Source organism: Poecilia mexicana, unplaced genomic scaffold, assembly GCF_051168715.1.
Source record: "Poecilia mexicana isolate PSO_F unplaced genomic scaffold, ASM5116871v1 scaffold_12, whole genome shotgun sequence".
NCBI lineage: Eukaryota > Metazoa > Chordata > Actinopteri > Cyprinodontiformes > Poeciliidae > Poecilia > Poecilia mexicana.
In genome coordinates this window covers 15,813,831-15,825,955 of record NW_028263381.1, presented here as the reverse complement: position 1 = coordinate 15,825,955, position 12,125 = coordinate 15,813,831, and the positions used below count along the sequence as shown (strand labels likewise).

The 12,125-nt window shown below is 40.4% G+C and overlaps 1 protein-coding gene across 1 annotated transcript in view; it reads right to left on the bottom strand.

Annotated features, from left to right (window-relative positions):
• The window catches only part of sardh (sarcosine dehydrogenase), a 29,101-nt gene that overhangs the window by 14,468 nt on the left and 2,508 nt on the right, over positions 1-12,125 (bottom strand). The window contains exons 4-12 of the mRNA XM_014993867.2: positions 11,817-11,995; positions 10,775-10,954; positions 10,144-10,267; positions 8,756-8,856; positions 6,845-6,949; positions 4,355-4,484; positions 3,472-3,558; positions 909-999; positions 638-779 (exon numbers count right to left, since the gene is read on the bottom strand). Coding sequence (XP_014849353.2) covers positions 638-779; positions 909-999; positions 3,472-3,558; positions 4,355-4,484; positions 6,845-6,949; positions 8,756-8,856; positions 10,144-10,267; positions 10,775-10,954; positions 11,817-11,995 — 1,139 coding nt within the window. The remainder of the gene's footprint in view (positions 1-637; positions 780-908; positions 1,000-3,471; positions 3,559-4,354; positions 4,485-6,844; positions 6,950-8,755; positions 8,857-10,143; positions 10,268-10,774; positions 10,955-11,816; positions 11,996-12,125) is intronic.

Here is a 12,125-nt window from a genome sequence, read left to right as displayed (position 1 = left end):
CAACTTATCCAACAGAGCCGAGTGGATCGTTTATAGTCATGCATTAGCAAACGCAGTCACTGCAGAGCTAAGTTACGCCGCTTATGCCATCACTTTGAATCAGCCACGAGACGGAGAGGAGGCAAAGAGAAGACTGAAGAAATGTGAGAGGCAAACCCACTGAGAGAGAGACAGTGTCGGTGCTTGACAAGGCAAAATTACAGACAAAAAAAAAAGACAGTTATGCAATCTATGGAAATAGTGGAAGTAATCAAAGTTGACGGGAGATGCCCTGGTGACTTGAAAGGGGTGAAATGATTTGCTAACTGCAATATGACATTCCAGATAAGAAGTTTCACTGAACCAGGGAGGTGATAAGCTGAGCCAGCTTTTCATCACTGTCAGTCTCAGGCAAACTGGCAGCATAGGAAATGGCCTACAAAACTATTTGTCAAAGCTTACTTTGAATCCAACCCAGATGGCCAACTTCTTAGTAAACCTTTTGTTCATTTTCTTTCTCATAAGGAGCACAATATGGAGCAAAAAACCCAGCATAACTCTGAAGCAAGCGAGGCATCCTAACAGGAGCAGGACTTGCTCGTTAAAGTTATTTGTCAGTCGGTAAATGCTGGTGAAACACAATGAGTAACCGCCGTACCTCATGGAAAGGGTCCTTCCTCATGTTACGGCTGGCCAGTGGCTCATCAAAGGGAAACACTACAGAATAGTTTTTTGCATACGACTCATGGCTCCTCTCCCTGATCCAGCGAGCGTTGTCTGTCAGCAAACTGTGAAAACGTCTAGAGAAAGGAGGGAGAGGGATTTAGTGCTCAGTAAAGAAGTTGCTCCAGACTTCAATGCAAGCTGTGGCTCCTGGTGCCATTTGATAAAATGCCATTGAAGAGTCTTTTTAAGGCATGCCCATATACCTGATGTCGTATCCATACATGTCCTTTTCTGGCCGGCCATGTATGATCCACTTAGCGAGCTCTCTGCCACATCCACCTCCCAGCATCATACCTGATGGAAAAAGACAAAGAGGAAATGTTGGGAACATTGAAATGTTATGTAAGATCAGCTCAACTTTGCTGATTTGATCTAACCTAACAGTCTTTAGGTGAAACTCGAACTGAAACCTACGTTTCCTTTTAGTGCACTGGAGTATTCAATAAAATGGGGGGAGGGGAAACAGCAAAAACAATCTACATGTTTTGCTCTAAAGCACACCAACAACTATTAGTTCAGAAGTAGCGCTATCCACTTCGTGAAGCTAGAAACAGATTCATTTTAAACTCATGTAAAGCGTTTATTAAAACATATAGTACTGTAAGTGTAACCATAAACATCAATGTATTTTACTGAGGCTTCGTGTGATAGATGATATAATTCGCAAGTCAAACACATAATCTTGCAGCGTAAAATCAGCAGAAATATGTTAAGGTAAGTGGTTGCAGGTGAATGGAGGCTTTTGTGAGGCATTCAATGTGCACACAAAACCCCCAAAAATTGTCTTCCACAAACTCAAGTTCTCACCTTCGGCTTCAGGACATAATGCTTAGTTTGTCTTCTGTTGACAACCTTTCGTAAACTAGATATATGGATATAAAAATTTCCAGATTAAAGAAACCTTTTGTTTCCAGATGAAGCTTCTGTTGCTTGTGGCCTTGAAGGCAAAACAAGAGAAAACCTTAACAAGCAGCCGAAGCTCCGCTCCCTTTTCCACCTGCCTGATGGTCCAAATTGTCAGAAAGACAGAAAGTCAAATTAATTTGAAGAAAGGAAGAAAGCCACGTTTTCCTTTGCCGCCGCAGCTGCTGTGTGACATACGACTGAGCCACAGAGGACTGCATTAACCTTTATTCCAACACTTGACCCCTGCTCAAAGCAGCCCCGGAGCAATCTGACCTCGTCATCTGGCCAACAGCTGCAGTGTTCTGTTTGTTTCCAACCATTCACCAAACAAACGACGGCAGCCCAACGCTGTAATCCACCGAGTCCCAGAACTGCTGGGTTAATGAGCTGGGTCCCTGTAGCAACCCCCCTGCTTGTGCTGCGTTGCCTGTAATTTGCATACGTTGCGAGTGCTGCACAATGTGTGCTGCGTGCACATTAACATGCAGCAGCATCCCTCCATCCCTCCATCTTTTCCCCGCACGTCCTCTTCCTCCATCTCTCATCACTTCACTCATCTGCAGCCAGGAACAGTCAACTCTGAGCCTGGGAGGAAATCTGAACGGCTGGCAGGCCAGCTGGATGGAGGGATGGATGGGTGGATGGATTGAGAGATAAAAGGGAGGAGGGTGAGAGGAGAATGATGGAGTTCACCCCAGACAAAGTGGTGAGAACCAGCGAGGCGAGGTGTCACAGATAAATGTCACCTGAGATAACCACACTGACGTGCGAGTGTCTGCTTGTAAGCCCTCATGCTTCTGCTTCCACTCACACCAGAACTCGATTTTTTCCTTCCCTTTTCTTTCCAGGGTGCCTGTGTAAAATGATTTATTTTTCCTTAAGAATTGGTGATATTAGATTTGCATAAACAAAAAAAAAATGCTTTTTTTGTTTACGCAAAAAAAGCATTTTTACAAACTCGGCCCCTGTATTGTGTTTCATTTTACTGATGGAGTTAGTTTTATTTTAAGATTTTTTTTGCCATGTTTACCACAGGTCCCAGTACATGTGGATGACTTTTACATGTTTTCTCATAACAGGAAACAGATCACTGCGACAGCAGTACCTTAAAAGAGGGAAAAACATCTCCATACAAATCTCAACTTCAAACCACTTCTAGATTTTAAACAAAACAATTTCAAGAGCTGTACAATCCTCCCCTCCCCCCCCCAAAAGGAGAATAGTACTTGACAAACCCTTACCTAGACATAATGTTCAGGTTAATGGACAGAACCAGATATTAATGTGCCAAAAGGTCACAGTATTATGTAATATGTGACAACACTTTACTGAGGCCCACTCAGAACTCAACTTTATTCCAACCCCCCAATCTTTTGTCGGAACATCTTGTGTGCTTGACCCCACGGCTCTCTGCAGAGAAAAAGCTTTCTTTCAATTGCCTATTAAAGCTCTTGCTGATTACTTCAGCCTTTACGCCTCCTCTCTCTGTCACACACTTCTTAGATACTGATATTTTTCCAGGGCTAATGTCAGAGGCTCAGTGCAGTAATGGAGTGACTTGTGCATGAACAAGACTGTGTATGTGGTCTATGAAGTCCTCTCTAATATTTGTTTGTGCCTTGGCCCACGTACACAGAGATATAAGTCCATGTCAAAGATTGTTAAAAGCATCCAAACATTTCACCTCGTTTTTCCTGCTTACCCATTTACGCTCTTAAAAAAAGTTTATTCAGCCTTTCATGCGTCATTTCAGATTTCTCAAGGTAAAGCTCCGCATCAAATATTTCAACGGTTAACTTTAAGGTGAAGTTTAGAAAAATACCTTTTCTTCTTGTTTCTTTAAATTGATGCAGCACATACCAGCACTGTTGAAGCCACAGCCCAGGAAGTAGCCTCGAACTTCTGGTGCTTCTCCCATCAGCGGCTTATGGTCAGCGGTGAAAGATTCTGGTAAAAACCACAGAGTTGACATTTTTACATAGTTAAAATTCTGCTATTTTTCCCACACCCAGTTTTCTGTCTATGGTGGCCTGTTTTATTAAGCATAAATTTAAAAGTGGATTATGAATTTATAGTATATATTTCTCCAGTGGACTGGCTTAAATCGTGCAATTACAGATGGACTGATGGACGATTAGTTAAATTGTTGACAAACATGGGACAGTATGTATGGATGCAATGTTTACACATAAAATAAAACATAAAATAAAAGGTATTTCATCGTATTTTGCCATTTTCACAAAGCTCTGGTTAACCAGGGCAAGGGCCGGTGTGCTGCATATTTTAGATGTTTCCCTGATGAGTCAACACACCTGAGCTATAAGAATGGTTCATTAACAGAACTCTGCAGACCAAGGTGATATGCTGAGGAAGTAATTCAGCCATTTTAATAAGGTGTATCTCAGCAAGGACACATCTACAATCTGCAGCACATCGGCCCTTCAGGACTAGTGCTGGTAATCACTTTATTAAATAAATAATTTTAAGCAAGCCTTTGTTTTATTCTGCTGTTGCTACTTTAACGTGAAGTTTCCTACTCTCCTATTTTGGTTCAAATTGTCAGGCCTCTCTGCTTAGAAGCTTAAAAAGGACGAATCAGGAACTTAACACCAATTAATCCTCATCTGTAATGAAATGAATCCAACAGCTGAATCCACTTTACTACTTGCCTAAACAAATTTACTATGGACTTTGCAATGAGTCCATGATAAATCATTATGTGCGAGAGTGTGTGAGTTTGTACCTGGTCCACAGACAGTGGACTTGATACCGGTCTGCTCCAGAACAGGAACTCTATTTATAGCTCCCTCGATATGTTGCATAAATACGTCCCAGTCCAGGTCAAACAGGCTGAAGGCAAACTTATCTGACACCTGGGAAATTAGGAAACATTGGGAATAAATCCAAACTCCATGAGAGCAAGCAAGTCAAAGATGAAAAATGGAAACAGAAAATTAGTTGTTTTTTTTTTTGTTTTTTTTTTTGGGGGGGGGGGGTCCATTTTGTATTTTTCTTGTACCAAATATGAACTCAAATAAATTTTAGCGAGCAAAAGAAATGTGAAACCTCTCCATTTTTATAGCCCCAAAACAATACTTCTGACTCTCCCTACTGCCTGAGACATCACCCAAACGGCACAGTGAAAAAAGTTTCTCCTCAAGATGAATAACGATTCAATTTGGTGCAGAGTTTAAATTTCCCTCAACCTAGGATCCATGGATCTGTAACCTGTGTGAAGGCGCGGCACGTCTTCAAAAGGTTACAGCTTTAAAAATGTCTAAAATTCCACGTACTTTTCCTGTAATTCAAAGTCCTTTTAACGAGATCCCACAAATCAACCACATCCTGGCTACCCAAGAAGAAAGTCCAACTGATTAGCATGTTCGAATCCCCGTCTTACTCAATAGAGAGCAGTTGAGCTTCATCTTTTTGCTTCTCTCCAACTCACTTGCTGTAAACTCAACCAGCACTAAACCTTCAGTGCCTATTGTGTATGCATAGAAGCAGTAATCACCTCGCATCCAACATAGATCATGTCAACTTAGATAATCTAAAAGGAATTTAGTAAGCCTGCTTTTTTTTTTTTTCTGTGCAGCAGTTTTATCAAACATATTTGAACTCCGTTGGAGCATCTGGGGAGCAGCACAGCTTTCCAAGTCCCTTCCGACCCATCGGTCCTGCTTATCATCACGCTCTGCATCGATTCTCACTGTTTTCCCACTAATTCTCCTTTATGTATTGCCTCCTTTTTTTTCCCCCTCTCCATCCGCCTTAGACATCAAAGGAACCCTCAGCTACCAAACGAGAACAAAAGAAGCTGCCACCGCACAAAGAAATCTTCTCACACATAAAAACCACAGAGGAATATGCGGACTGGCAGGCTGCAGAAATGGAAGAAGCTGAGGAGGTCGAGCAAGAAGCAAGAAGATATCATCAAGACCCTGAAAAAAGAGACGTCTTTTTAATGTCTTCCGTGTAATTGTGAGTGTTCCTGTCGCGGGATTAAGTTGCTTTGAAGAACCAGAGATTTGTAGGGAGTGAGGGGCTAAATCCAACATAAATGTGCAAAAGACACAATGACACCGCTTTGTTCCCTCTGATGTTACAGAACATATCCAATAGAGAAAAACACTTCTTAGTTCATAGGCAAAACAAAAGCTAACCCCTCTGGAATCGGTTTATTTCTCAACTGGCTTTATTGAAATTAAAAATTTTTAGAAGAAATGCTTTGAAATAAATAATCCAATGAGGGCCATCTCTGACGCAAAAAGGTGAAGAGAGTAAACTTTTCTGGGCGAATCAGAGAAAAATCATTAAAATCACACGAGTTTATTGATCTTTGGAAAGTATGTTGTGCTCTTGTTAAAGACAGTTCTTGTGGACAACAACCAAGTCCTGTTTTGTTTCCCTCACTGGGTTGGTTTTTATTACAGGGAAAGAAAGAGAAACTTTGAAAATCTAATTTTGTCACTTTTAGTACCAAAAATGGAAACCAATTAGAATCGGTTACATGTTGAAACACCTACAAACAAGTTCCTACAGACACCTGAGCCTTTAGTTTGTGTTGCTATGGGAACAGTTGTCTTATTTGCTAAAAAAAAAATGTAATAAACCGAAATTATAACTTGCTTCAGTTGTTTGTATAAAAATGTGAAAACAATTAGAGTTATCAGTCTTTTTTGACCATTTCAAAATATAAATACTGCAATTCACTATTAGTTTACAATAGGGGGAAACAATCCCTATACATAATATGCAAATTGCAATAAAATGCCAGGACTACAACACACATTAGCTAATTATTTAGTAGCCACACGTTGCGGCTCTGTCTGACTGCAACTGTGTGGTAACACTTGCTACTTAATGCAACAGAAATAGTTTTGGGATATTGTCAAGTCATTAATTAAGAAGCGGCAGCTAAGTTGTTTCACACTTTAAAAAAGCAGACTTCAGTCAAAAGCAAGTTTTTCAATAAAACCTTGCTAAAATGGAAACAAAGTGTTGAACTCCAGTAGCTGAAGAGCGCACACATTATGTCTGTATGTCTGCTGCGAACCCAAAGTTTAAAGATATGAACTTTTTTTTTTTAATATTACTTTGATGGAAATCACATATTTATCGCGACATTCACCATCATTACTGCATATCGCAGGCTTTTCCATTTGTGCAGAACCATTTGATGTGAGATTTTTCCAGACAGAATCTAAGAACAACGCATAATATTTAGGGTTACCTCCTCCCAGAAGATGGGATTTTGCTCATAACCACCCACAGACAGAGCATCACCTTGGAGGCGCAGGTACACCGATGCGTCATGGTCCCTGACATTTGGCATGTTCTGCAAGAAGTGAAAAGAAAAGTTAAAAGGATTCAGTAATTAGAGCTGAAATTAGTCGGAAGAACTCTCAGATGCAAGCCAAGGGCATCTGATGTAAACTGTTTTCACTTATAATTCCCACTTAATTGTTTAGTCTTTAGAGTTATTGTGTGTTTTCCTCATTACGGTACATTCTAGTAGGTAATACTGAAAATATTTACACTTAATAAAGGAGACGAAAGCATCTAAAGCTGTACCAGTCAATATCCGATATGGATAATAAACAATGAAGGAAAAAATCTTTATTCAATTTTCCTCCTTTGTTATTAAGTGACTGAAAGTCTCAACAGCAGTCCAGTTGCAGTGAACAGTTTTACCAAATGCAAACAAAGCAAACTGGCTCAGAAAATGTGTGATACACCCAATATGAACAAAATAAACTTGTAATGGCATTAAAACTAAACTCCTGATACTTGGTGCAGTTGTAGTGTCTGTAATGTTATGCTAGCTGCAAGCATTGCAACAGGATTTTGCACATCCAAGATTGTTCAAAGTGTGTTATATGACTTGCTATGACGCAAAACCATGATAACAAGATATTGTTTTTACAAAATCTCAAATAATACTTGAACTATGACCCCTAGCTCAAGAGGAGTTAAAGAAGAGGCATTATGGATGCAGAGCAGGACCAAAGAGCAGAGAGAGAAGGAGAAAAGTAAAACTATCTCTACTGAGTAAGGATTACATTTGGCAATTTGGTTCCAATGTTTTAGGTTGAAAACTTTCAATATGAACAAGTCTGGTTTGTTTTTGTGGGAGCTGATCTCAGAACCACTTATTGCACAGACTAAACATGTACAACACTGGAAACGTATATCAAATCGACCTTCGAATTGTTTTACACTTTGACTCAAAGCTCCTGACATCACATTCTAAAACTGGACAGATGTATTGAACTCTCGTGTGCCAGAGCATCTTTCTGCAAAATCGTTTTTCGTGTCAAAACCGTCTGGTCTGTATTCATCCTTCCCAGACTCCATCGACTTTTTGGGTACAAAACCAAAATACCAGCAAGCCAGCTGACATTTTAAAAGCCGCTCACGACAAATAACGGAAGCCAAACTGCTCCTTTGTCCTCTCCCTCCTCTGCACTCAGCTCAGTGTGGCAGCTCCATGTGATCAATACTGAACACTGTAACACTCACACATATAAAAAAAAAAAAAAAAGAAACATACAAAGACCTCCACAGCAGCCTCACAATGACAAATACAGACGCATGGACAGCGTGAAGCGCTTGACCTGACAAGTTGCACACACTGGGAACAGATTCCCTGACGACATCTGTTTAGTGGGTGGGCTGACGTCTGTGTGCATGATGGAGAGGTAATGCTTGTTAAGCTTCTCTTAAACTATATAACACAAGAAAGTGCTGACAGCCCACTCTAAAACCACCAGCCTCTCGGGGAAGAGGATATATGAACACAAACTGCATTAAACAAGCAGAAGATGGACGGAAACTGCAGTGATACACTGAAGCATTTTACATTTCATGTCTCTCGGGTGCTATGTAGCGTAAACAAGCATAGCCAAAGCAAGCACAAATAATAGATACAAATTAACCTCTTTTTTTTTCTCTCTCTCTCTCCTCCAAACATGCCAACAACAGCTTGGAAAATTAGGAGCAGTAATTTATTTGGTCATAGTGACCCCTGCTGGTCATATTAACCTGATACATGGGAAAGCTTCAACTTCCAAACCAAGTGGCCCAGTGTTTGTAACAATATGTCTGGTGAACCAAAGCAAAGAATAATTAATAGAAATCTCACCTGTATGCCCTCTATCCTCTCTGTCACCACATAAGCATGATGCATGGCAATAAGAGGAACATTGACTCCAGCCATCTCACCAAGTCTGGTGGCCCACACACCTGTAAGTAACAAACTTTACCGAAATGCTAAGCAGCATTGGAGAATCAAAATTCTCCAATGCTGCTTTCTAGGGCTGTTGTAAACGAATATTTTAGTAATCGAGTAATCTATCGATTATTCTTAAGATTAATCGAGTAATCGGATAAAAAAAAAGTAAAATGAAATATTGGTAAATCTGGCATAATACCGGTGTTACTATCAGATATCAATATCAGTCCAATTTTTCATATTTAAGCATCCCTAACAGTTGCTTTTTTGTAGTTTAGAAAACTAACCTGTAAAAATAATAGCTCACTTTCTAAGTTAACCAGAAGAAAAGTTATAGAAAAATCTGAAATTATATTGAATTTAATAACAAAGAGGCAGGCTCACAAATATGCTTATAAAAAATGTCTACAATCCAGCTTTTAGTTTATGTATTCATCTTCAGTGAGTTTAATAGATTAATTAAACTCACCTTGCCACCTAACCTGTCACGCTTTGGGTTTGAAAATACGGGAAATGCCGCCTGGAGTGGGAGGAGAGGGCGAATGAACGAACGTAAGATGGGTGGAGGGGAGGAAATAGACCAGCGGACTGACGAACCGTTAGACCGGGGGACGAACACGGGGGGAAGCAATACGGGATATTTACGACACCTTCACTGGTCACACTCAGAAACTCATCTACCAGCCATGTACGATGCGCTCCGCCACCCGTTTCTTCAGACCGGGATATGAAATTTATTGTGCGGTTCGTCGGTAAAGCTACATTTACACGGTAAGCAACAGCTACTCAGCCGCCCGCCCTGTTCAGGCTATCCGCTCACCTCAGCGCTCTTCCCGCCGTTCGCTTTCAACCAGCAGCCCCGGAGGAGAAATGCTGCCGTACTCCAGGCATCCCCCAGTCATTTTAAGGATGCTTATTGGTTCCCCAAAAACGATAAAAAGTCGGGCATTATCATCAATCAATAAAATCCCCACGGGCCAATCTTGAAGATTGGACTTTATGCCGCTGAGACTTAGCTTTTGTCAACAACTCAGAGGCGGAAGTGAGAGCTCCGCGCAACGCAAATGAAGTCCCGGCCGGAACACGTGCGCTAACTAATAAAACATAAATTAACGAAGCTTCGAGGCAGGTAAATTTTCCTCGAGGAATTTTAGTAATCGAGGTACTCGAATCATTCGAGGAATCGTTTCAGCCCTACTGCTTTCTTTAACCTCGTCCAAATGTGTTGACATTTTTCTAAGCAACGTAAAAACGTGCTACATCGTCAAAAGGATAGGTGAAGTTCCTCTGAGTTTTACCTGCGCAGTTCACCACACACGGAGTTTCAATGGCTCCATGAGGTGTCTCCACCGCCTTAACCTTCTTGACCCCAAGGTCGTCCGTTCGCACTTGGATACCGGTCACTGGGCAGTTCTCAATCACCTGATTCAGACAGGAAAGTGCAGTAAAGTAATACCTCAAGACATTTGACATCCAGAACTGTTTAAAGTTGGTCAGTCATTGTCCTTTATTTAATTTATAGGATTTTTGTAGGATTTTTGAGAAAGGGCTTCATGAATCCGTGAGTGGTGAATCATGAAGCCCTTTCTCCAGCTGCAGTCCAGATTTTGTGAATCTGCATCAAACTCTTGAATGGGCTTTATTACAATTCTATTGAGGCAGCAGAATTGCATAATAAAGCAAGGAGTATGTTCCTTGTGTGTCATTTTCATTTTGTCTTTCCACTAAACTTTCCATTAGTGTTCTTCAATCAAGAACTCTAAGTGCAATAATCTTCTGCGGCTTTGTGAAAGGTGCCAGCATCTGTCTGCTGAACAATTGAAAGTCAGCAGTGTTTGCATGATCTTGTAAATTGACATTTTTGTACAAAAATCTCCCTTTTAAAAAAAAAAAAAAAAACCCAGCACAACAGAGATTAGCCCAAATTACCGTGACTCCTCTGGCTGTAGCAGCTCTGCTCAGGGTGGTACAGGTGCCTGCAGGGTCCATGGTGCCATCTTTGGGAACATACAGCGTTCCATACAGATCGTCAATATTCATGAGGGGATAAAGGTCCTTAGTCTCCGCAGGTGACAGAACGTAGGACTCGATGCCATAAACTTTACCCAGCTGAAACACAAATGCCAATTGACTTATTTTCTATGATTTTGAATTCACGTTTTATGTGTTTTCCAACTTCCGGGGTAGTTTTCTGATTAATAAAATCCAGTGTAAAGCTTGGGAATGTTGCTATAAAGCTACCTATTTAAATTTGCCCATAACTAGTTCTGATACAGTTATGTAATGATGAAAAATATATAAACACTCAGTCATAATAAAAATAAATAAATACATCACACCCTGACAATTCTGGACATTTTTTGTCTTGATCTTTATTAAATAGATAATATGCTGCAATATGTGGTGTGTGACTGGGTACATAATGGGCTATATATAAACTGTTTTAGAGTTTAAGCACAAAAACATAAACTGTGCCTTCTTCCAAAAAAAAAAAAAAAAAATCTAATATATGAATAGTAAACCACTTATTGAGACATATAGCCTTGGGCATTTAACGTCTTTATAGAAACTGATTATTCTGCATAAAATGGTTCAGATTAGGTTTTGTACTATAAATGTCTGGATATAATTAAACTATAAAAAGCTATTTCAAATTATTAAGGATCTCTAACGACCACAGGACATAAACTCGCTATCCTCATATCTGGTGAACCGTGCCCATTATGGTGAAAACCTTTAAGCCTGTCACTTCAATGTGTTTAAAAAAAATCAATTTCTATAAGTCATCTATCTGTACTGCTGTTGGGAAACAGTGCGGACGAAAATTTCTGTCTGGATTTTGTTTAAATGTTTGTATGTGAGCCTATGAAATCAAATACTTTATATTAATAAAACACTTATTACAAGGATCCATTAGTGCATGGCACTTTATATTACAGGCAATCAAGAACCAAGCAGTCGCTGTCCATACCGACATGAGGCGCTTGTATTCATCCAGTCTTTGCTTGTTGGAAGCAATGAAGAGTCCTCCATTCTGGATCCAGCCAGTGTGAAGGCCCGTTTCCTCTTCCAGGTCTTTGCTGATCACGTTCCTGGTGTGGGCCAGGAGCTCCACCTCCACGTCACTGGGACGGAGTTGCCACAGAAGGCCTGAGAAAACAGTCTGATGTGAGGTGTGTGATTGAATGCGCATTGATTTGAACAGGGACAATTATCTTCTAGACAAAACCCCAATCTGGGACAGAAACTCTTACTTACACAACCTAAGACTTTAGTTCAA